At 39.0% G+C, this 26603-nt stretch overlaps 1 protein-coding gene and 1 long non-coding RNA gene across 2 annotated transcripts in view; one reads left to right on the top strand and one right to left on the bottom strand.

Annotated features, from left to right (window-relative positions):
- The window catches only part of CPQ (carboxypeptidase Q), a 512842-nt gene that overhangs the window by 344996 nt on the left and 141243 nt on the right, over positions 1 to 26603 (bottom strand). Inside the window, exon 3 of the mRNA XM_007532254.3 lies at positions 22523 to 22730. Within this exon, the coding sequence (XP_007532316.1) occupies positions 22523 to 22730 (208 nt within the window). The remainder of the gene's footprint in view (positions 1 to 22522; positions 22731 to 26603) is intronic.
- Positions 1142 to 26497, top strand: LOC132539872 (uncharacterized). The gene is made up of 3 exons (XR_009551142.1): positions 1142 to 1227; positions 11855 to 11931; positions 25482 to 26497. It is a non-coding gene; the product is annotated as an uncharacterized LOC132539872 (long non-coding RNA).

The raw sequence follows: 26603 nt of genomic DNA, 5'->3' as shown, positions 1-26603 counted from the left end.
AGAATGTGAGCTCAGATCTACAGGGATGCAGTGGTCACATAGGCTCCTAAGCTGAATATGGGCCCCAGATCACATCAATTGATGGGGGTTTACAATCAACAATATTTATACACCTTTCCCATATTTGGGAGCTACTCTCTTCCCTGATCCAGCTTTATGGTCCTGGAATATAACTAAAATATGCCTACTAGATATCTACAAAATGGAGGACCCCCCCCCAACTCTTCATCGGCACTATTCCAGCCTTTAGGTCCATGATTGCTCAATAATTTGTTTGGTTTTGCATTTTAACTCTCTTTTCAGCCACCAGGCTCCAGATGCTATCAGGATTCCGACCAGACTTCCCTGGACAGACAACTCCACTAATGTGTCCTGGAGCTCTGCTTCCCCAGAACCCTTCTCCACTAGGGAAAGAGAGAGACAAGATGGGAGTATGGATCAACCTGTCAACACCCACATTCAGTGGGAAGCAATTACAGAAGCCAGACCTTCCACCTTCTGCACCCCACAATGACCTTGGGTCCATACTCAGAGAGGTTTAAAGAATAGGAAAGTGGGAGCCAGGCTGTAGCGCAGTGGGTTAAGCACAAATGGTGCAAAGCACAAGGACCAGAGTAAGGATCCTGGTTCAAACCCCCGGCTCCCCACCTATAGGGGAGTCGCTTCAGAGGCGGTGAAGCAGGTCTGCTGGTGTCTGTCTTTCTCTCTCCCTCTCTGTCTTCCCCTCCTCTCTCCATTTCTCTCTGTCCTGTCCAACAATGATGACATCAATAATAACTACAACAATAAAGCAACAAAGACAACAAAAGGGAATAAATAAATATAAAAAAATAAGTAAAAAGAATAGGAAAGCTACCAGGGGAGGGGATGGAATATGGAGTTCTGGTGGTGAGAACTGTGTGAAATTGTACCTCTCTTATCCTATGGTTTAGTCAATATTTCCTTTTTATAAATAAAAAATGACAAATAAATAAATAAAATAAAAGCACCAGTGAAGCAGCATGGTGTTATGGATACAGCTGGTGCTAAGCAACACAAGGCACATAAGCACTGAAGATCTATTTCACAGTTTCTTTACTTAGCTGACGAGATGACATTTTGTCAACTTTGCCACCCTAGAGATTAAAAACCAAACCTCAGAGGAAGGTCAGACAGCTGAAATAAAGTCTCCTTCTACAGAGGGAAGGAAAAGCAGTAAACCCAGAGAGAAGCTTACCCACTCACAAGGTGAGTTTCCATTTTTTGTGGGAGTTTCCATGATTCAATTCACTTTGCTGAAAGCCTCATCAAGATGAGCAAAGCGGATTTCTTGTGTGGCATTTTTTGAAGCACACTGAGTATTCTAACACTTAAAAATATCAATTGTGTGAGCAGTGGGAGAAAGCCCCACAGAGATGCAATCAATGTATGCCTAAATTACCTCACAATTCATCCTGTGCGGCTGGACCTGGTCTTACAGGAGGAGGAGTTGAAGGAGGAGAAACATGGTGTTAGGAGTTCAAACACATATCTTATTCTGCCATTGACTAGCTGAGTGTCCTTGAGCCTCAAGTTCCTCATATGCAAAATGAAGGGGAAGAACAGATGTTCTCTATGGGCATATCCAACTCACACATTTTCAAATTTTAGGTCCCATGAAGAAAGGAAGTAGAAATCAGAAGAGGCTGCATATAAAAAAAATACTAAGTGCCAAACAACCAAAAATACCAATAAAGCATGTGTAAAAGATAATAGTGGAAGATGAGGATAGAATGAGATTATCCGTTAAAACCTGCAAATGTCTTACTAGGAATGTGTGTCCATGTGAGGGTGCCTGGGGTGCTCTGGCTTCCTTCTATCATATCACCCATCATACTGGACAATAATGGGCTAACTACTGGCAGTTTGAAAATCTAGCTAAGAATATGTACATTTGAGTACCTATTAGTTTGGTTTAGTGGGAATGTATTCATGGGATTCACAGTCATTTCTATCCAATTACAGGAATGATTTCCCAGGACATCCATTCCTGTAGTTGAATGGAAATGACTGTATCCTAATATAAAGGAATAGATCCAGAGGTCAGATTATGCTAAGAACATATCCTGTACCACCTGTCAATGAGAGTAGAGTTCCAGAGTTAATCACTAGAAAAAATTTCCCAATGATAAGGAACACAGAACTTCAATTGGAGAGTTCAGTTCTAATCAGTGTCTACTCAAAAGGGAAGATCTCTTTTGCTAAGAATAGACTCAGTAAGTGGCCAGAGCACTGGGAAAGCACAAAATATCCATAGGAGAGGCACTGGGTATGCTCCCCAGCACTGATTCACACTTTCTTTCCCGTATAATAAATACATCTTCAAGAATGATTATCAGGGAAATGCAAACAAAAACAACAGTGATACCACTTCACTCCTGTGAGAATGTCAGACATCAGAAAAGGTAGCAGCATGGGAGTCGGGCTGTAGCGCAGCGGGTTAAGTGCAGGTGGCGCAAAGCACAAGGACCGGCATCAGGATCCCGGTTCGAACCCCGGCTCCCCACCTGCAGGGGAGTCGCTTCACAGGTGATGAAGCAGGTCTGCAGGTGTCTATTTTTCTCTCCTCCTCTCTGTCTTCCCCTCCTCTCTCCATTTCTCTCTGTCCTATCCAACTACGACAACAACAATAATAACTACAACAATAAAACAACAAGGGCAACAAAAGGGAATAAATAAATAAAAAATAAAAAAAAAGAAAAGGTAGCAGCAGAAAATTCTAGAGAGGTTTTGGGGACAAAGGAACCCTCCTGCACTGCTGGTGGAAATGTAAAGGGGCCAACCCTTGTGGAGAGCAATCTGGAGAACTCTCAGAAATGGACCTACACTGTGACCCTGCAATTCCTCTGCTGGGGATATATCCTAAGGAGCCAAACACATCCATACAAAAATATTTGCGTATATGTTCATAGCAACAAAATTTGTAGTAGACAAAACCTGGAAGCAACCCAGGTGTCCAACAAGAGATGAGTGGTTGAGTAAGTCGTGGTCTATATACACGATGGAATACTACTCAGCTTTAAAATGGTGAATTCACCTTCTTCACCTCATCTTGGATGGAGCTTGAAGAAATCATGCTAAGTGAGATAAGTCCGAAGTGGAAGGATGAATACGGGATGATCTCACGCTCAGGCAGAAGTTGAAAAACAGTATCAGAAGTGAAAACACTAAGCAGAACTTGGACTGGAGTTGGTGTACTGCACCAAAGTAAAAAACTCTGGGGTAGGTGGAGGGTAGGATTCAGGCCCTAGAACATGATGGCAGAGGACCCAATGGGGGTTGTATTGTTATACAGAAAACTGGGACATGTTATGCATGTACAAACTATTGTATTTACTGTCGACTGTAAACCATTAATCCCCCATGAAAGAGATTTTTTTTTAAGTTGATAAATATTACCATGGTGCCAATCTGACTTCCCTGGGCAGATGGCCCTACCAATATGTCCTAGGACCCCACCTCCCCAGACAGAGCCCTACTCCACTAGGGGAAGTTAGAAAGAGGCCATGGTTATGGGCCGACCTGTCAATGCCCATATCCATAGGAGAAGTAATTACAGAAGTCAGATTTCCCACCTTCTGTGCCCCATAAAGATCTTTGGTTCATACTCCCAGAGGGCTAAAGAATAGGGAAGCTTCCAGTGCAGGGGGTGGGATACAGCACTCTGATGGTTTGAATTTTATGAATTGTTTTCCTCTTATTCCACAAACTGTTGATCACAAGATCAGAAGAGAAAACACTAAGCAGAACCTGGACTGGGTTTGGCATATTGCACCAAAGTAAAGGACTCTGGGATGGGGCTCGGGGAGGGTTAAGGTCCTGGAACATGATGGCAGAGGAGAACCTAGAGGGGGGGGGTTGTATTTTTATGTAGAAAACTGAGAAATGTTACACATGTACAAACTACTGTGTTTTACTGTTGACTGTAAACCATTAATCTCGCAATAAAGAAAAAAAAAAGAAAGAAAAATATAACACAAGGAGGCTAGATATGCAACAAAGAATATACACTTTACCATGTACAAGTAAAAGGATTGGATTTAAGTACCTGGGTACACCCCACAATGAGGAATCTTCAGAGTAATGAGACAGTTCTGTCATGTCTCTCCCTATCCCTCTCCCTCTTTCTTGCTTCCTCTTTCCCTCCCTATGTCTCACCCTCTAGCAAAAAATAAAAATGTCAGCCAGTAGTGGTGCAATCAACAGAAACAAAGCCTCAGTGAAAAAGCTCTAGTGTCACAGGTTTAAAAAAAAATAGCAATCTTTAAAAGTATATATAATACAAACATATAGTAATATGGACAGAAATCAAAAAGTATGCAGGTGAAAAAACACAGAACCTTTAAAGCTAGTTATTTAATGAAAATACAATATTATCCTAAAATTTTAATATTTGTAGATAATTTGGTGATCTCCTGAAATGTGTAGATTATTATGACTTTGTTTTCTACACTGCTGATTGCATATCTAGATTTACAAATGTTGCCTGTTGTCTTTTTTTTTTTTTTTTAAGAGTCTATAAAATTGTATAAGCTTCTAGTTCTAGGACCTCTCCTGGCCTGAAATATAAAAGATACTCCATAAATGTTTATTGAATAATAAAACTGGGAAATAATGAAAACTAAATTCTTTCCTTAGATACCAAATATTTAATTTGTAGAGAAGCATTTGTGCCTTAGCTGACAATAACTGAGAAATTTATTACTGTTGACTTGCTGGTCTAGACTAGTTGCCTTTCATAACCACTGATGATGTGGAGAAATTGAGGTGGGTGAATTATTTATAGTATGCTAAGACACACCACAGAAATGAGGTAAACTCACTCCAAAAAGACATCCTGGTAGACCTCTATAAACTCACACTGACACCTGCATTAGTCCTGGAAAACACTCTTGGAATGCACACTGCTCAATATCAGCACTGCCTAATAATGACAGCAATAATAATGATCAGGAGAAACTCAAAAAGCAGTTGCTGGCGTTAATTTTTTTTCTCATTAATTTTGATAACAGCAATTAACAGGATGGAAAATACTCATTTGCATATGGTATACACTGGCAATGGTAAGTTCCAAAAATAACTTCAGAAGTTATTAATCTGAAGCTCATGTTTTAACTGAGATAGTTCAGAGGAAATGGTATTGATTACGCTCTCTAATTAGTTGACTTATCTGAGATACTTTGGACCACTTTAGGTAAAAAAAAAAAAAGGTGAATTTCTTTAAATGCTTCAAATGTTCACAGCTTATGATAAATTTATAGTGTTGACATTTACTAAGCACTTTAAAAACTGATGCATATCAAAGAAAGAAAAAAATGTGATACCTTACCAAAAGGAATAAGGACAGTAAGTTAATTTTAATCCATGCACTTAAAAGATAAATCCAAGAACCAATACTCTGAAACAATGAAAGAAGGGGGTGAAAATTCTCCTTCATGAAGTTATACATTAATAAATGAAATAGCAATGAATGAAGTAGAAAAACATTTACAAGCAGCAAAATATGTATAATACTTATTCAGGCAAAGGTAAGATGCTAAATTTCAATTGTGAGAGATATTATCAGGAATAGAGGGTTCACAAAATCTTAAGGTAGCTCATCATAATTATAACATATTCATCCTACAAAGAAGAAAAGGTAACTGTTTAGTGAAAAATTGTTACTGTGTTACACAAGTGATCAATTACCTTCACTAAATACATGACACTATTTGCTTTCTTATATAACCCAACAGGAAGCACATATATAGAAGTAACCATATGAAATTCTTACTAAATGCGTGTGTGTGTGTGTGTGTGTGTGTGTGTATGTGTAATCATTATTTACAAGACTGTGACTTCCGGAGGCAGGGCTACAGAGCAGCAGCAGCTGTGTTCCACTCCTCTCATCTCCAGGGTCAACTAGGAATACCAAAGGAGACCACCTGGGACCGCAACAAGACAGGACCAGAACAACTTCAGAAACCCACTAAATCACCGGTGAGTGAAAACACGTGTAACTCGTGGACAGAAAGGAGCCTAGGGAGAGATTAAGTGGCTGGTGACAGTCTGGCAGTTTACCAGTTGAGACACCACCTCTAGTCTGTTTCACCAACAAAAAGATGGCTAAAGGGAGAGTATTCCCCTAGGAATCAGCAAATGAAGCTGTGAGTCTCCATTGCTACTGCCCTCAGAATCTGGAGCAGCAGGCGGGGGAGGGCCTGTGCTGACACCAGGGGATAGAGACCTAACCAGAAAACTCAGGAGAAGATCTATACCTCAGTGGCCTAGCAGTGGGGCTGTCAGAATCTCTTTGCATAACCACTGGATTACCTCTGCCCCATCCTGCTTTATCTTTTGGTCAGGAATCAGTGATTAAGCTAACAAGCCTACTTATAGTTTAAAAGCCCTCAGGCTCCCATAGCCTACAGGGAAGAAAAAGCACAAAAGAGGCTTTTAAGCCACTGAGCTTCAACTCAGGGGTTAAAATACTATAGAAACAACTGGCAATTTCCACAACTGTGAACCCTTTAATTACCTTACTTAGACACAAGTCAATCCAGACAAGAGTGATCAGTAATTTGAAAAGTACTGAGAGAGAAACCTTATAATATACTATATAAAATGGTTAAACCAATAAGAAGAAATATTGGAGAAACAAACCAGGACAAGAGTCCAGCTAAAAGCCCCCCAAAGGGTCTTTTAGCACAAAATAATGAGGTCAACATCAAAACACTGGTTAAGGAAATAATCACAGGAGTGAGTAAAGAGTTTGAATGAATTGTCATCAGAAATGCAGAAACAACAAATGAGACACTGAAAGAAAACACTAATTATCTCAATGTTATTAAAGAGCTGAAAGTTTAAATACCTGAGCTAAGAATACAACTATCTGAACAAGCCAAAACAGTATCAGAATAGGGTAACAAAATAGATGAACTCCAGAAAACAGTAGAGGGGTGAGAGAATAGAATCAATGAGGCTAAAGACAGAATTAGCAAGATTGAGGATGAATTAGAGACAACTAAAAAAGAAGTAAGAGATCTCAAAAAGAGATTAACAGATACTGAAAACAGCAACAGAGACCTATGGGGTGACTTCAAAAGAAATAATGTATGCATTATTGGCTTACCAGAAGAAGAAAGAGAGGGAGGGGAAGAAAGCATGCTTCAGGACATAATAGCTGAGAACTTCTCTAGTCTAAACAACATAAAAGACATAGAGGTTCAAGAAGCCCAGAGGGTCTGAAACAGAATTAAACCAGACTTAAAAGCACCAAGACACATCATAATTAAAATGGAAGGAATAAGGATAAAGAAATGATCGTGAAGGCTGCAAGAGAAAAACAAAAAGTCACCTACAGAGGAAAACCCATAATATTAGCAGCAGACTTCTCCACACAAACACTACAGGCCAGAAGAGAATTGCAAAATATCTATCGAGTGCTCAATGAGAAAGGCTTTCAACCGAGACTACTGTATCCTGCTAGACTGTCATTCAGACTAGATGGAAGCATAAAAACCTCAGAAAACCAACAGTTGAAACAATCAACTATCACCAAGCCTGCCCTGAAAGAAGTTCTGAAAGGTCTCCTATAAACAGTCAGACCACCATAAATAGGCTGAGAAACACATTAAAAAAAAGCTTCAAGTCTTTGATTGTCAGAGAAATATAAATAAAGACAACAATGAGATACCACTTTACTCCTGTGAGAATGTCATACAACAGAAAAGGTAACAGCTGCAAATGCTGGAGAGGTTGTAGGGTCAAAGGAACCCTCCTGCTCTGCTGGTGGGAATGTAAATTGGTCCAACTTTTGTGGAGCGTAGTCCGGAGAACTCTCAGAAGGCTAGAAATGGATCTACCCTATGATCCTACAATTCCTCTCCTGGGAATATATCCTAAGGAACCCAACACACCCATCCAAAAAGATATGTGTATACCTATGTTCTTCGCAGCACAATTTGTAATAGCCAAAACCTGGAAGCAACCCAGGTGTCCAACAACAGATGAGTGGCTGAGCAAGTTGTGGTCTATATACACAATGGAATACTACTACACAACTATAAAAAATGGTGACCTCACCATTTTCAGCCGATCCTGGATGGACCTTGAAAAATTCATGTTAAGTGAAATAGGTCAGAAACAGAAAATGAATATGGGATGATCTCACTCTCAGGCCGAAGTTAAAAAATAAGATCAGAAGAGAAAACACAAGTAGAACTTGAACTGGAATTGGCTGCTGCACCAAAGTAAATGACTTTGGGTAAGTAGGTAGGAGAATACAGGTCCGAAAAGGTTAATAGAGGACCTAGTGGGTGCTGTATTGTTATATGAAAAACTGGGAAATGTTATGCATGTACAAACTATTATATTTACTGTTGATTGTAAAATATTAATTCCCCAGTAAATAAATAAAAATTAAAAAAGACTGTAAGATTATAGGGTATAGTACCACATTGAAACCACCATTCCTCCAACCTCCCAAGGATAACCACCATAGTCCTCACAAAGACTTAAAACACAGTTTATTTACTTATTTACTTCTGGGTTTGTCTGTTTCACAAGTTCATGAGTTTCAGTTCTTTAAACTTCACATATGAGTAAAAGCATCTGGTCTTTCATCTTCATACTTATTTTGCTAAGTGTAGCCACCTCTCCATTTCATCTTTTTGATTGCAGAGTAGTATTCCATGGAGTTTCTGCACATTCCATAACTTCTTTATCCAGTCATCTGTCAATGGGTAGTTATATTGCTTTCCCTCTTTAGCTGTGGTTAAGAATGCAGCTATGAACATAGGGGTCCATGCTTAATTTTGAATTTGCTAATGAGGAAAGAGCCAACAACTCCAAATCAAGAGACAACCTATAAAATAGCTACTCTGCATTCTTCAAAAGAGTCAATGTAGTGGCAGGCTGGACAATCATTCTGGCTTAAAAGAGACTCAAACTGAATGACACCTAAATGCCACATTTGTCTTTGACTGAATTTATAGTTAAGTATTTAGATTTCTTAGTCCACTAGAGAGTTCAACAAGACCCTGTACTCTATCTGAACTCACAAAGAGAAGCAACTTGTTAATGTGTTATACAATACAGGAAATAAAGGTCGGTGTGCTCAAATCATTAACCCCTTTCCTGTCGCATGGTGATCTTTTAAATTCTCCAGGCTGTGAGCCATTATTGGAGATGCTATACTCATCTCAGGTGATTTTGCTCCTTACATTTTTCATAGAATTTTGTTTGTACCAAAGGAATATGGGCAGGCCCAAGTTGTTGACATGTATCTTAACTATCTCCCTATGAATTTCAACACCTTTGTGCTCTAATTTGGGTTCTAGAATTAAGGAGGTGAGGTAGGGGGTCCTTTGGGAGTAAGGAAGCAATCACAGAAATCTAAATATGAATGGACAACATGTGTAAGTTAAATTTCATGAAAATTTAAAGCATCTCATCAAAGTATAATAATACCCTCCTCCAAGAGGATAGGCAAGATATTAACTGGGAGAAAAATATTTTGCCAAACATTTATCTGACAATAGACTTATATCTAGAATACATGAAGAAGTGCCATCTGTTAATCCTTTAAAACCAATCCAGTTATAAAATAAATAAGAGAGTTCAGTAGATTTTACAAAGGAAGAATGAGAAGTGGTGAAAGAGTTCTCAACATCAGTAGTCATCAAGAGGATAGAATCCACACCCCAGTAAGATATAAACAGAGGCCTATCAGAATTGCTAAAATTAAATAGACACAGCATTTTGGTGAGAATGAGAAGTAACCTGAACTCTCACATATGGTCAGTTGGAATGTAAAATGGTACATCCTTTCTGGAAAATGTCTGGCAATTTTCTCCTTTTTTTTAATCCATATTACTTAATAGGACAGGGAGAAATTGAGAGGGGAGGTGGGGGATAGAAAGGGAGAGAGATAGACATCTGCAGGCCTGCTTCACCCCTTGCAAAGTATCCCTTTTGCAGGTGGGGACCGAGGGCTTGAACCCAGGTCCTTGCATGGGTCATTGTGTCAATATCTTCATAAGAACGCATGGACCACTTAGTAATCACTTAACTTTGCCATGAATTGATAGGTTTTTAAGATCTGACAAAAAAAAAAAACCTGATGATTTAGTTAGTGACTTCAGAAAACAGGATTTACTATGTTCATTTATAAGTGGTTCTCTATTCTTGCAATTGTATATGATTTTGAATAGTTCCTTATTCAGAAAACATCTCTTGAGTAGCAATCAGATGGTCAGGAAAGTTCTCGCATGCTAAGAATATAATGGTGTGGTTGACAGACACAATCCAGTCCTCCTGAAAAGTACATTCTCATGGGTGATGTGATACATACTAAGCAGGTAGATGATAGGTATAGCTGAACCACATGAACATGGCTGAACAGCACGTTTTTTCTCACCTTTCCAGGCCCTCTTCTCTGTTATCTTTCATGGAGCGCCAACCAAACCAGCAAGACTACCAAACATTATTAAAACTCTGAACATTCAGAGGAAGTGTTATGTTAGAGATTTTAAAAGAATGCTTTTTTTTTTTTTTTTAAAGTAAAGTCAGAAAACAAAGACTTTAGTTGAGACCAAAAGATAGTAGTAGTAAGTCACATGGATCTGGGCGGTAAAGCTGCGGGTTAAGCGCACATGACACAAAGCGCAAAGGCCTGTGCAAGGGCCTGCATAAGGATCCAGGTTTGAGCCCCCAGCTCCCCACCTGCAGGGGGTCGCTTCCAAGCACTGAAGCAAGACTGCAGGTGTCTTTCTCTCCCCCTCACTGTCTTCCCCTCCTCTCTCGATTTCTTTCTGTCCTATCCAACAAAAACAACAACTGCTATGACAACAATAACAACTACAACAAGTGCAACAACAACAAAATGGGAAAAATTGCATCCAGGAGCATTGGATTCATGGTGCTGACACCAAGCCCCAGAAATAACCCTGGAGGCAAAAAAAAAAAAAAAAAAGAAGTAAGCCATATACAGAGTTTGGGAAAACGATCTCCTGGACAAAAATGATACTGAATGCAAAACCCATGAGGTAGAAAATAGCTTGGACATATTTAAAAGAGTGTATTAGCTGCATTTTGGTCCATATCCACTGACTTCCCAGTGCAAAACCAGAACTTGGTCATAAAACAAACTTCCCCATGGATCATGTAGCAAACAAGAACTAGAAGAAACCAACTAGAACCAAGATGGTAACTGAAATGTCCCTTGAATGACCCTGAGTCTCATTATACCATCATTGTATTATAAACTTCATTCCAGTTGAGAGGGCTTCCATTATGTAACACCACAATTCCAAAATGGACAAGGAAACAGTTAGAAAAGCATTCCAGGGAAAACTCCATCTTTTCTAGGAGCTTCCCCTCTTTGTCCAGTCTCTTAGTGTGCAATAATTAGCAAGCCTTTCCTGAGAAAGCCTCCACTGCCCCACATAAAGCCTTTGCAGTCTCTTCCTCCTAAACTAAAGATGCCCTGTTCACTCAAGAAAATCCCCACACTCCCTCTGAATATGTACTTTCACCTTTATTCGCTCAGCAAACCCAATCTATCATGTACAGGTGTCTTTGTCTCTGAATTCTTTCTGGACTCTTAACAATAACCTTTCTGAAGGGTGCAAAGGAGTCAAAGGGTCTTTCCAATACAAGAGAACTTTAAGAGTCATCTTGATCTTTGATGAGAGAGAACAAAAGTGCATACAATCATAAAAAAATTATTTCTTTTGATTCACATGCTATACTAGACATTTTTCAAAGGGCACTACATAAAGCAAACAATATTGTCATAATCCTGATGCCTGAATACAAAATGCATTAACTTACTATTATTTTTTTTTACCACTAGAGATCAAGAGAAACATGGCATGGTGATATGATTGTTAATCCTGTGCTTTTGATGATCAGAAAACTGGAATACAGAAGGTAAGCATTTATATACATTTTAAAATTATGAATGTAAAATAGCAACCAAGAGTGAATTTTTTTATTTCTTTCTTATTTATTTATTAAGATTGTTTAATATTTATTTATTCATTCCCTTTTGTTGCCCTTGTTTTATTATTGTAGTTATTACTGCTGTTGTTATTGATGTCATCGTTGTTGGATAGGACAGAAAGAAATGGAGAGGGGAGGGGAAGAAAGAGTGGGGAGGGAAAGATACTGCAGACTTGCTTCACCACTTGTGAAGCGACTCCCCTGCAGGTGGGGTGCCAGGGGCTCGAACCAGGATCCTTACGCCAGTCCTTGCTCTTTGCGCCACCTGCACTTAACCGCTGCATTACCACCTGACTTCCTAAGAGTGAATTTTTATAGCAAGGGTATAAGCAGATGAAAAAGGGCAGCTCATACTGGAATGCAAACAAACCATTAATTATAGCAGCCTTGCAAAGAACCATAATAAGATGCAGTTCGCCATACTTTACCAAAGTTTACATAACTGTAGTTTCAGCTCAGATTGCAGAGATTCTATTTTTGATTGTAGAAACTCAAAAGGTTGGTCACTTCATCTATACTACTATTCAACTTCTATGAATGTAAAATAGCACCGTGAATTTACATGTTAGCAAACCAGAGAAGCACCTTTAATTTTTGTTGTTGTTGTGCATTCCTACCAGCATGACTGTGTGCCAAGCACTGTACATAGGTTTGGGGGGCACTGACATGAATAAGGCAGAAACTAGAACCCAGGATGTCATTCAATTGGCAGAGAGCACTGTGTGTCAGATATGTCAGATCCTTTGCACTGCATATTACCAAGGAAGAGGAAAATGATTGGAACATCATAAGTGGTAGAGCCAAACCATACTCTGGTCTCTCCTTCCTACAAAACACACACACACACACACACACACACACACACACACAGAGAGAGAGAGAGAGGATGATCAGTGGCACACCTTGTTAACTGTTATACAGGACATAAGTTGCCATCCACAAGGACCCAAGTCCTAGCCCCTGCTTCATGCCTGCAGGAGGGAATGCTTCACATTAGTAAGACAAGCACTGCAAGTGTCACCCTTTCTTTCTCCCGATTTCCCTCTCCTCTCTTAATTTCCTGCTGTCCTTATCAAATAAAGAAAAAAGGAAAAAATGGCCACCAGGAGTAGTGCATTCATTGTGCTAACACCAAGCCCCAACAATAACCATGGTGGGAAAAAAAATACACAATCTCCCCAAAACCAACTTTCTATCTAGAGAAATAAACAGACTAGTAAGCACTCAAGCCCAACAGAATTTGTGCAAGCTAAACAGATACAGATTAAAATGACACCATACTGTTACGGATGGCTAGATAGCTGCAATTATAATCCAACCAATCATAGTGATGACATTAAATAAGTCAAGTCTTTCCTTAAATGCACACAGTACTTAAGCACAAGAACCCCAACAAGAACCTATGTTCAAGCCCTGCTCTCCACCTACAGGGGCGGGGGGGGGGCACAGTTCTACAGGTGTGTCTCTCTCTCTCCCTCTCTATCTACCACTCCTTTCTCAATTTCTCTCTAATACCATAAAATGGAAAAAATAGGCCAGCAGCAGCAGTAGATTAGTAGTGCTGGCACCAAACCCCAGTGATAACCCTGGAGAAAAGAGGGAGGGAGGGAAGGAGGCAGAGAGAGAGAGAGAGAGAGAGAGAGAGAGAAATGAGGAGAGATACCTGTAGCACTACTTTACCACTGGTGAAGCTGCTCCCCTGAAGGTAGAGAACTCACAGTGATGTATACCCTACCAAATGCATAATTGCTGGCCCTCCTTGTTTATTACATCCTTCCCTCATTCTATGCTTTTCTCTATTTCCTATTTTACTCAATGGCCATTCATGCAGTGTTGGTCAGCTTCTAATTCTGTTTCTAAGAGCCCTTCTGTTTTGATCATCACATTAGGTTCGATTGCATTGCTTAATGCTGTGGACTATTTACATAATCATTGTTTTGTTTGAGACCCACACTGGTTTAATCCCCACTGGTTCACACGCTTTTTTCCTTCTCCCCACCCCCTATCCTACGTACTTCCTCTTCCTGACACTTCCACCTCAGGAGATATAAAGGACAGGATTTTCTAATGATTAGAGATTGATTGATTGCACTGCATCCCTGCTCATCAATAAAGATTGAACTGTGTTCCCAGCTCAGCCATGAGTCCCTGGTCATCTGTCTCCCGCCCGCAAAGCTAGCCTGGCATTTGGCGCCCAAACAGGGACCGGCAATGCAGTTAGCAAGACTATATAATACTAGCATTTTTATACAAATGAAACTAACACTATGCCAAGAGATAATAACACCTCATTTAGCTCTCACAAAACACTGGGAAGAAAACAATTATTCCCCCCGTTTCACAGATGAAACTGAGGCGCACAATGTTCATACGTGTGGCCAAGGTCACACATCTGGCAAATGAATGAATGAAGATCCCACACTCTGGAATCCACTCTCAGGAGCGTACTGCCTTCTGAGCTAGTACACATTTCACACTAGTTGAGGCAGTAATAACAATGTAGTGATTAAAGATGATTTTGGAATATCTGAGAATTTCTAAACAAACAGGAAAACAAACAAACAACAACAAACCCCACCAGCTTTTTAAATGTCAGAGAAGGTGAAAGAAAAGGACAATGAAAACAAAGACAAGCACAGTGTAGGTCTTCTCTGGTTTTCCCCTCAGGGACACCATGGCCCTCTACCTGCATAAATAATGATAATTGGTATTCTGCATGATTACTGTGCATCTGTTACGAGTCTCAGAGTGAATTAAGCAATAAATAAATAAATAAATAAATAAATGGAAGGATGGAAGGAGGGAAGGAAGGAAGGAAGGAAGGAAGGAAGGAAGGAAGGAAAGAAAGAAGTAGGAAGGAACCTACTAATCAGGATTGGCCCCGCTGCGCCTTGTTGAATCACAGAGGTGTTACTTTATTTCATCATCCCCAACAGGCACAACTGTCCTCCTTCCCCCAGTGCTTGGTATTTCAAAACATTTTCTTTTTTTTTTTTTAAATATTTTGTTTTTATTTTTATTTATTTATTCCCTTTTGTTGCCCTTGTTGTTTTATTGTTGTAGTTATTATTGTTGTTGTCATTGTTGGATAGGACAGAGAGAAATGGAGAGAGGAGGGGAAGACAGAGAGGAGGAGAGAAAGATAGACACCTGCAGACCTGCTTCACCGCCTGTGAAGCGACTCCCCTGCAGGTGGGGAGCCGGGGTTCGAAAAGGGATCCTTATGCCGGTCCTTGTGCTTTGCGCCACCTGCGCTTAACCCGCTGCGCTACAGCCCGACTCCCTCAAAACATTTTCAATCAAGCTTGATAACTAATTATCCTAAGGTCAAGCTGAAGAGCCCAGCCATCAGGATATCAAAAAACCAAACAAACAAACAAAAAAACCCACCATAGTCTAAATGTGCAGTATGCAGTTATAATTTTTATCCATTAAAAAAAGGAGGGTTGGGAAACTATTTTACTCTCTGAGAATACTCAGAATAACTTGGCTTTCCAAAAAAAAAATCATCCCAAATAACCCTCTTAAAACATTTCACTTTCTGCTCTTAATATTTTGAGCTGGCCCACTGATTACAAAAATGTTCATGTTAAATCTCATCAAGATGCTTTAAGATGAATAATGTTTTATAAACTGTAATGGCTTTAATCAGAGGCCTCTTTGAAGCTATTTAACTCTATGATGTAGCTCAACATTTATTGACTCTATTAATTATCATTATAGAGATTGATTTATATACTTTTTCACGCTCCCTCACCAGATGGCCTACTATTCCGTCTCTCTGATACTCCAGAAGCATCACCTGGATTCACTCAAGCCTCTTACAGCTGAACGTTTAATCAGATCCTAGTCATCTTCAAAGGAGATTGCTTCTGTTCCTCCCCCACTTCACTCTACTCCGTCAATACAGCATACAAAAAGCCAAGTGGTATAAAACACAAAGCAGCAGTATTTACAAAATCAAATTCTATCAGCAACTCATTCTCACCTCAATGAACGGTGACACAATTTTCACAGTTAAGCAAAGGCAGGCTTTTTCATGACTTTGGTTGATTAAAACTTAAGAGTCTGTTCAACTTATCTGGGGCAATGGAGGGTAGGTGGAATCTAGAAAAAAAATAGATTTAGCAATGGGCATACAAAAGAGTCTGATTTCAGTAGAGTTAGTATTTGAATGACATTTTACTTGGATTCATAGAAAAATTATTTTGCATTCTTGAGCTCACATGTTGAGAAAGCAGTAAGCAGATGTCCCCAGGTGTGTTGCTTCTATAAGAAACTAAACCTAGAATTTAAAATTGCCTTGGGTGATCTAGAAAGTGGATAACGGAAAAACAGAATTACTTAAGTATTTTCCTTACAAAACAAACAGTTGGCTAGTGGAGCTATACTACAAACTCAAAATGTAAAGAATAAGGTTATGGTGATTCCAAACTAGTTCTCCTCTCCTGACCCTTCTTTTCTTTTATCATTCTGTCACCCCTGATCTAGGGTCCTAAGAGCAAAGGTCATAATACCAGCATTTCCACATTTTCCCAAGGTAGGTGTCAGTACATTGAACCCTCCATCAAAAACTTCATTTTGTCCCAAGTTGGTGTGCTAGGTCCCCCAATCTTAATGCTGTTTCCTTCCTCTTTCTGAGTGAACCTAATTCTAAGAGTGGGGCTTGAAGATTTTCATATCCACAAACTCTCATGTGAGAATGAAGATGCTTTTTCTGGGATCACACCTACAGAAATGTTCTTCAACATTTCTAAATTCTAACAACTTTTATTATTTCCCATTCCCTTCATCCTAAACAATGACATTATGAGCACTTCATCACCTGGCCTCTTGCTCACACATCAACATCATATTTATCTGATTGCCTATGAAAAGCTTTTGGCTCCAGTCAAAATAGTCTACTTTTAGACTACCACAAGGCATAATGCACTCCCATCCTCTTGCCCTGCTAGTGTAACTATCGACTTAGCAGGTCACATATTCAAGCTCAGCCTTTTCTGCACCTGCATGATTCCATAACTTCTGACTTTTTTTTTCATTGTTTTGATAGGACAGAGAGAAATTTAGATGGGAGGGGAAGATAGAGAGGGAGAGAGAAAGACACTGGCAGACCTGCTTCACAGCTTATGAAGTGACTCCCTCCTGCTTGTGGGGAGTCAAGGGCTCAAACCGGGGTCCTTGAGTGTATCCTTCTGCTTTCTTATATGTGCTCTTAACCCTCTGCTCCACCACTGGCCCCTCCCGCTGACTTTTTTGTTTGTTTGTTTTAGATAAACAGGGAGAGGCAGGAAGAAAAATGCCTAGAAGGAGAGATGCCACAGCAGTGCTCTACAGCTTGTGAAGCTACCCCTTTTGCATGGTGCCCATGCTGTAGCTAGGGTCTTGAACCTTAGTCCTTGCGCATGATAAAATATGCATGAGCAACCTTCCATATTCCTCAAATTCGGTCTTTCCACTGAGTATACCCAACACCCACATCCTCAGAGAAGCCAGTTCCAATGAGACTTCTGTTATCTCTTCTAGACACCATATAGTATTAGATTGTTTAACTAGGCACAAGCTCAACAACATGGAATTTTGAGTCAGAAACCTTGAGTTTCAACCCAAGTTCTTTGCACTATTTGTGTAACTTGACATCATACTCCGGATTTCTGTGTTGCTTGTTATGGTCTCTCCCTTTTCATTTGATATTAGATTTATAAGGGTCCTCTCCCTTTTTTATTTTTTAGCCTGGCCAAGGTTTGTAGATTTTATTTACTCTTTCAAAGAATCACCTCCTAGATTCACTGATCTTGTATATTGTTTTTAGTTTCAATATCATTTATTAACCTCTCTAATTTTAATTATCTTGCCCCTTCTACTGGCTTTTTGTTTCTTTTGTTTTTCCTTCATTTATTACTTTGATAATTTATTTAATAATTATAATATATTATAATAATTATTATGATATATAATAATAATATAATATTGTAATATTATTATAATTATTATTATAATTTACTTAATGTTTATTATTTTAAAATTTTATTATTTTAATGCCACCAGGATTAACTGGGGCTCAGTGATGGCCATTTTCCCCCTTTTTCCTCCTTTATTTGATAGGACAGAGATAAGATGAGAGGGGTGGGGAATATAGAGAGGAAGAGAGACATAAAAGACACCTGAAGGGGAGATGGGTGGTGGTGTACCTGGTTGAGTACACATGTTACAATGGGCAAGGATCCAGGTTCGAGCCCCCAGTCCCCACTTGCAGGGAAAAAGCTTCACAAGTGGTAAAACAGGGCTGCAGGTGTCTGTCCGTCTCTCTCCCTCTCTATCAACCCCTTCCCTCTTAATTTCTGGCTGTCTCTAATACATAAAGAAATAAAAAATTAAAAATAAGTAAATAAAATAAGGACTCCCTCTTAAAAAAAGACACCTGAAAGATACCTGAAGTACTTGCTTCAACACTCATGAACCTCTCCTCTACCTTGCAGGTCCCCACTTGGCTTGAATCTCAGTCCTTGTTCATGGTAATATGTGTACTTAACCAGATGTCTTCCTGCTCTTCCTTCTATAGCTCCTCAAGGCATTCAATAGGGGTGTTTACTTGAAATTGTTCTTGTTTCCTGATGTGTGCCTGTATAGCCAAGAGTTTCCCTCTTATTTTCACTTTAGCTGTGTTCCAAATATTCTGATATCTCTTGTGTTTGGAGGTGAAACTTATGAAACATATGAAGGAACTTAAGAAATAAGGACAGTAAAGGAAAACATGAGGTGGAACTTGAATTGGGTGTGGTGCACTGCGCTAAAGCAAAGGACTCTGGGAAAGGAGGACTAGGGATAAGATGGAAGGGCACTAGGGTCCTGACGTATGATGGGTCAAAGGACATAGGCTTGGGGGAGCAAGTTTTTGTAGACACTTAGATACCTACAGTGGGGAGATGAGAGGCTGTACTTAGGTATCAACAACTGTACCATAAGCCACTAACCCTCCAATAAAACATTTAAAAAAGAAAAAAAAATCCAAAAGAGCAACTAGTAGAAATTACTGAGAATGTAAGAGAAAAAGCAGTCAAAGATCATTTAATTTAAAAGTCATAAATAGACATTCTCTTCTCTTTAACAGAAAATATAGGAGAAAGATGCCAAAGAATGAGTTCAACTTGAGGTGGGGTGGTGGGAAGAGAACAATGCAACAACCAAGGAAATAAAAGAATAAAAAGAATCAGCAGGCTCTATGGGTCCAGAACTCAAGACAGTAGTTTAGAGACAAGGAGTGAATTTGGAAAACACACAAGTGTAGATGATGATTGAAGTCACAGTGTGATGAGATTGCTCTAAAAGAATACTGAGAGTAAGAAATCAAAGAAATGGAAAAGAAAAAGATAAAACTGGGAAGGAACAATCTCAAGAGAACAAGAATCATAGCAGAAGATGTTGGTCATTACGCCAGGTCCCCTGTTGCTTGATGCTGTGGTCTATTTACATAATCACCGGTTTGCCCGAGACCCGCCCTGCCTGCAGGGCATTGGTTTATCCCATTGGTTAGAACCTTCACAACAGCTGCTATGGAAGCTTTGTACGTTTGAGCTCTTTTCTTTCCTCCACCCTTTCTCCTAGCCATTTCCTTTTCCCACTTGCCACTTTCGGTTAAAGAGATATATAAAAAGCATTGTCTCTGATCAATAAAGGCACTGCATTGTGTTTCCACTCAGTCACGAGTTCCTGGTTCCTCTCCTGAGTCGCAGAGTAAGCAGCAGCTCAGGTTGGCTCCATTCAAGTTCTCTCCAACCCAGAAAGCACATGCCCGGGAAGAAACACCCACTCACGCTAGCCCAGCATCTGGCACCCAATGGAAGAAAAGCCCATGAAGCTAGCCCATCAAGGAGAGAATATAAAGTCACAGAAACCAAAGAGAGGAAATACATATTAAAAAGTACCTAATATAGAGCTTGAAGAAATCATGTTAAGTGAGATAAGCCAGAAAAAAGAAGAATGGTTATAGGATGATCTTACTCATGGACAGAAGTTGAGAAATAAGAAGAACAGAAGCAGAAACACAAAGCAGAACTTGGACTAGATGTGTTGTGTTGCACCAAAGTAAAGGACTCTGAGTTGGGGGGAAGGGCAGTAGAGGTCCTGGAGCATGACAGTGGAGGTGGACTTAGGTAGAGGGGTAGATTGCTATGCAAAGAACCAAGAAACTTTACATATGTACCAACAAACATACTTACTGTCAACTGTAAACCATTAATCCCTCCTCCCAATTAAAAAAAAATCTAATAGTGATGAATTCTTCACAGAAGTGAAATAAGATGGTAATCTAAAACAAATCCATTATTTTTGATAGATAGGCAACTATTTGTGACCTTAAAAAGTTTAGTTTCTTCATTGACAAACACTAGGTTAAAAATGATCTTGTAATGTGAATAAGACACAGAAGTATAGACAGTCTTTAGGGAAAATTAACACTATAAGACTCTTAGCTAGAAGTTGATAGAAAGAGTTCATTTTACTTTGGCTTTTATTTTCCAGGATAAGAGACTTAAACAATAAACAGAAGTTCCTGAACTTTTGTTTTGCTACAATAAAATGGGACTAATATTATTTCTTCTGCTTCTTATTGTCATAACAAATAAGATGGTATGACAAAATATTCTGAAGCATATGTAAAGGGCAATATTATTATATATTTATAAATATTAAAAATATGGAGTTGTAGAAATCAAGACCCCCCCCCCATTGAAAAAGGGTTAGCTACAAAATCACTGAGAAAGTATAACTCATCCAGTACATTAAGAGAAATATCTTTTCAATACACACTATAAGTTGCTGATCTCAAATCTTCGAGGCTAAAAACAGATTTTGATGTCCTACGCTGAGCAATTTATTCTTGGGCTCCTATTCACAAGCCAGGGTTTCCAGATGTCTTCATTACACCAGAAAAATAAATGCCAATGAACCCTGGCAAATTTCTGTGCATGAAGTCATCTGGGAATTTATTAGTCTTGCAAGTAGTATTTCTTAACTAAATATTTCTGGCAATCACTCAGCTTCACAAAGCAATAGTCTAGCTCCATAATTTAGGTCTCATAACCAGTGAAATCATGGGGAATGGCCACAGCTTGCTGAGTATGTTTTTCTAAGGGGTGATTGAGGTATTCTGGGAAGTAAGCTAGTCATTTTACTGCTTCCCTCCAGGGAAGATTAACCACCCCAAAGAATATGGTCTAGTCATTATTTCACTAGTCATGAAACCTTGAAAGTCTCTACAAAGAACATTATTCTTATACTATGACATCAGTCTAACTAGTTTTTCTCTCATAAAATTTCTAACAAGTGGTTTTTAACAAGGTCCATCTTCCTCCCCTGGGAAAATATCTTATCGGGGTTAAAAAAAAAAAAAGAAAGAAAGAAAAGAAAAGAAAAACTGTCCCTTTCTTTTTCTCTGCCCCTTTGGACAACTCCTTTCTGGAATGATTTCCTAGCTGTTGATATTTCCTTCTAAATTATTTTATTTTCAATGGCATAGGGTGCAGATTAAGGCCAAACAGCTGTGTCTCCAGCTCTAAACAGAAAATGTACTGAACAAATTCCCTTTGCAACAGATCCAAAAGGTAGTTTGCAGATTCAAATAAAATCTGTTCTTATTTTTACATATCTTTTAAATCTTAGAGTGATCAGGCTATAATACTAAAATGGTGCTCCTTTTACCCACATTTAACACATATTTTATCCTTACTGTGTGGCACTGCCTTATACTTAACTTAAACTAATCCAAATACATATGCAAGATCACTTTTAGACATTTTATCCCCTGCAAAGCTGAGTCTCACACAGAGTGAAGGTCAGTCCAACACATTGTGATTATCTCCATCAGGATTAAAAATAGAAAAAGAAGATAAGAAAGGTTTCTCTCAAATAATACCTCCAAATGTATAAATGATTAAGTGTCTTTCATTAGGTTGCCTCACTTCAACTTAAAATAATTTTATTGTTCATCATCAATGATTAACAGAAGGGAATGCTGAGGTGTAGACTTTGAGAACACTCTCACAGCTAAATTTGTTTTCAAGAGAAAGACAGATCTATAACCAAGGGTCTCTTATTCTTCAACTTTTTCCACTACACTGTAGATGTCCCCTTTATGCTACCCACTTTATTCTTATTTCATTTCTCTAGCAATAATGAGGGGGGGAAAGTGTGGCTTTCTCTAAAGTCACTAAGAATCGTAATGAAGTACAAAACTGAATTTCATCTTCCCTTCAACAAAAATACATAATATAGTAGTGACATAAGAAAATATATAGGATAATAATAGATGTGGAAAAGTTTTCTAAAGGAATTCACAAATGGTGTTCAGAATCCTAAATATGGGCAAAGAAGATACTGTAAGCAAGTATATGGGATGAAAGGGAATTCCTCAAAAATGTATTTTGCATTCTTAAATTGCTTGTTCTTTATTGCATAACTACTCCTCTTTCATGACAAACTTTGGTTTTTAAAAGGATTTTCAATGAAAGTCATTACTAACCTGTAAATAGAAAACGAAGTCACAGACCTAATGAGGGAAGCCAAAGCCCCCACTTTGGCAGCTTCCACTGCTCCACTGACTCGGTATTGCACTGACTTTGAGTAGTTGACATATGGTTGATTATAAACAACAATCTTCCCTCTTGCTTCTGAGGCTCTTCTGCGCAGTTCATCGAAAGAGGTCACCACCAGAACTTCTGCTGTAATACCTAAAAAATAAAAGTCATGCAAAATAACTTATGGTTTCCAATCGGCCAGGTTGAATGGGCACAATATGGGGTCACACATGCTCAGACTATTACATCTGGCAAACTGGTTTGAGAACATCAAAGTTATCTGCCATGGGAGAAAGACTGTGGGGTCAACCCATTTCTCAAAGTAGTAGGACATACAACACATAAGGTTTTCCCACTGCTTTGACCAGCTGGTATTAAATCACACACTGCTTGAAAAGAGGTTTATTTTCTTCTTTCCCACCCTACGAAGTCATGGATTTCAGAGACTGAAGTTAATTATTTATAAAGAAATTCATTTCTGAAAACACCCCATGGAATTGATGAAACACATATTTATCTTCTAAGGAAACTATTTGGATATGTTGCTAAACATCCTTCTTTGACACTGGATAAAGGATGACAGTTGGTAAATAATGTTCGTAGAAGCCAACACTTTCCATAAATTCAACTTTTAGCAAATGGTTAATGTAGCCTCTCCAAATAGCTACAAAAAAGACAGCTTGTTTTCTTTCTCCCTTTTTACAAAATGCTCTTAAAGGATATGAAGACTTCCCAGGCTTCTCAATTTACAGTACTAGTTCATCAACAAACACATAACTGTTCTCCAGATAAATCTTTTCACAAGGTTGTGTAATTGTACTATCATCCCATTCTTTCACTTAGAGGAGGGCCTTGCCATTTTTTGTCACACTACAAGATTTTTCCAGATCTTTTTGAGGAAGGTACAGGGTATGATATTCTCTAAGCAGTCGTTCAAAAGCTGCCAGACCATTAAATATTCAATGCGATGGAGCAGTTAGAGTGATGTAGGGAAAAAAAAAATACATAGCAACAAAGTTCAGATGCAGTGATAAAATACAACAATCCAAAGAACCAAAGGAACCACTGTTTTGTGAGTTTGGCCAAGAAGTCAAGAAGTGTGTCAGTAAACTAGAGGCCTAATTTTTCTCAAAACTTGACAGATGTCATTAAAATAGTAACTGTTACTTGAAAAAATCTTTTTTGAATGTACGAAAGGTATAAGAGTATCCTTGCTTTCAATCTAGACCTTGTCATAATGAAATCATTAGGTTAGTTCCTCTCTTTTTCCTTTTCCTGGCTCCACCATCCAGATGAAATTTGCACTTTGTCTTTAAAGTGATTGACCACAGATACAAAAGCATGTCTCCATCCACATTCAAAAGTCAGAATTTCATTTGTAATTTGAAAAAAAAAATGCTATTGAAGGCACAGATGCCATTGGATTTTTCACATGAAAGATCTGTGTAAAAATCCAAATGAGGGTACAGTTAGACTGATTTTCATAACTTTCTAAAACCTGGAGTTACCTTGAAATTTGACTGGCATTATTGTTGGCATAGTACAGGAAATTCTGTTGATGATTTGAGCTGTTATAATGAATAAAAGGTTCAATGGTCCACCCCAGGGACAGCTCAGTAATGGGGTAACTTTAGCATCTGTACTGGAAGTATTAGAAAAAAAAATTTCTATAACATAGGTCACTGACAAATTACAATCATATAAAGGTGATACTTTACTATGGTCTATGCATCAAATACCTTTAACAGGTGAGCAAGTTATGAAGTCCTAGAGAACCAAACCCTAATTAACATGGACACCACCGCATTTATCCATGTAGAGCACTTGTAGCAGTTATAGGTCAAAACCTATCACCATAAACTTGGAAGAAAAACTCAAATTACTGTTCTTCCAAAAGATTAGAGTCATGTTTGATTCTTCCTTTTCCTTCATCCAACAGATAGAATCAATCTTCAAATACTGTAATTTCACTTCTGTTCTACCCCTTTCACTCTCTCTCATCAAATCCTACATGCCTCTCTTCTGAAATGTTGTGGGGTCCTTCCTACTCAGTCCTCCCACCTTCCCTAGTGTCCTAGCCTATGTTCCAGCTACCTCAAATTTAACCGCAAGAGAATTAAATAAAATATCAGATGTACCTAAGTCACTTTCTCCTAAACTTTCTCCCTCTTTTAGTGGAAAACCATCACTTTGAAATACCACACAAAGTTTCTCTCTACAACTATAGCTACCTATTAAATTCCACTACCTCTAAAATGGAACGTTTCCTCTCTTAACACCATGCCAGTTCACATCATGTCTTGTTGGCCCCAGTCTCCTAACTTCAACATGTAATTAAACCATATTTGTCACTCAGAATGCTATTTATAATGAAAGATTTAGAGACCTCTGACCTCTTGTTTCATCCTATTGCCCTCCTCCTGCCCTGGGAAGACTAGCTCATGCAGACTGCCGTGGGTACATGCAGGCACTTGATAACAACCTCAGGGATGTGGTGGCATCATCATAATGATTTGTATCTCCAGGGTCTACGCTAGTGCTTGGTGTATGTGTAGTCAGTCATCCCCCCCAGTAAAATAAAATAAAATAATTTTAAATAGTATTAAATCGGGAGTCGGGCGGTAGCACAATGGCTTAAGCAAACATGGCGTGAAGCGAAAGGACCAGCGCAAGGACCCTCGTAAGGATCTGGGTTGGAGCCCCTGGCTCCCCACCTGCAGGGGAGTCGCTTCACAAGTGGTGAAGCAGGTCTGCAGATGTCTGTCTTTCTCTCCCCCTCTCTGTCTTCCCCTCCTCTATCCATTTCTGTCTGTCCTATCCAACAACGATGATGACAGCAACAGCAATAATAACTACAACAATAAAAAAACAAGGACATGCTTCGTATGTTAACTCTCTTTTCAGTCACCAGGTTCCAGATGCCATCAGGATGCTGGCCAGGCTTCCCTGGATTGAAGACCCCACCAATGTGTCCTGGAGCTTAGCTTCCCCAGAGACACACCCTACTAGGGAAAGAGAGAGGCAGACTGGGAGTATGGACCTACCAGTCAACGCCCATGTTCAGCGGGGAAGCAATTACAGAAGCCAGACCTTCTACCTTCTGCAACCCTCAATGACCCTGGGTCCATGCTCCCAGAGGGATAGAGAATGGGAAAGCTATCAGGGGAGGGGGTGGGATATGGAGATTGGGTGGTGGGAATTGTGTGGAGTTGTACCCCTCCTACCCTATGGTTTTGTTAATTAATTCTTTCTTAAATAAAAAAAAAAACAAGGACAACAAAAGGGAAATAAATAAATATAAAAAAATAAAAAATAGTATTAAATCACTAATAATAAAAAATAAGTTGAAAAGTAAGAAAACACAAAGCAGAACTTGGGCTGGAGTTGGTGTGTTGCACCACAGTAAAAGATTCTGGGGTGGAGGAAGAAGGTTCAGGTCCTTGAACAGGATGGTGGAGGAGGACCTAAAGAAGGTTGAATTTTTATGTGGAAAACTGAGAAAGGTTACACATGTGCAGACTACTGTATTTTACTGTTGATTGTAAACCATTAATCCCCCCAATAAAAAAATAGAAAATTCCTTAAATAGCACTAAAGCATTTCCAGAAAAGTGTGACTTTACTCTAAAGTCTTACAGCACTTAGAGTCATTCAGCACTATAATGCTCTCACCAGTCAGAGCACAGCTACACAGAAATATCAAAGCAGAAAAAAAAAGGTCTTGAGCAGTCAGAATATAAGTATACATTCCAGGGGTGAGAGCTTAGGTATTTAAAGGAAGTACTTCTCTCTCTTGGGGCCTAGTTACTCTCATTTTATACAAAAAAATTTTAAGACTGGTAGTTAAACCTAAGGACTATTAGAAACAACAGATCAAGAGGATAAAAAAAAAAAAAATACCTAGACACTGGTATCAGCTCCACTGAAATATAAAAAAAGAAAGAAAGAAAACAAAAGCAGAGACAGAAATACGCAAAATAGGTGAGATCAAAAGAACTTCTTGTGATGGCGAAAATGTTCTGTATCT

The sequence above is a fragment of the Erinaceus europaeus genome, chromosome 8 (assembly GCF_950295315.1).
Source record: "Erinaceus europaeus chromosome 8, mEriEur2.1, whole genome shotgun sequence".
NCBI lineage: Eukaryota > Metazoa > Chordata > Mammalia > Eulipotyphla > Erinaceidae > Erinaceus > Erinaceus europaeus.
This window is presented reverse-complemented; position numbering and strand designations above follow the sequence as displayed.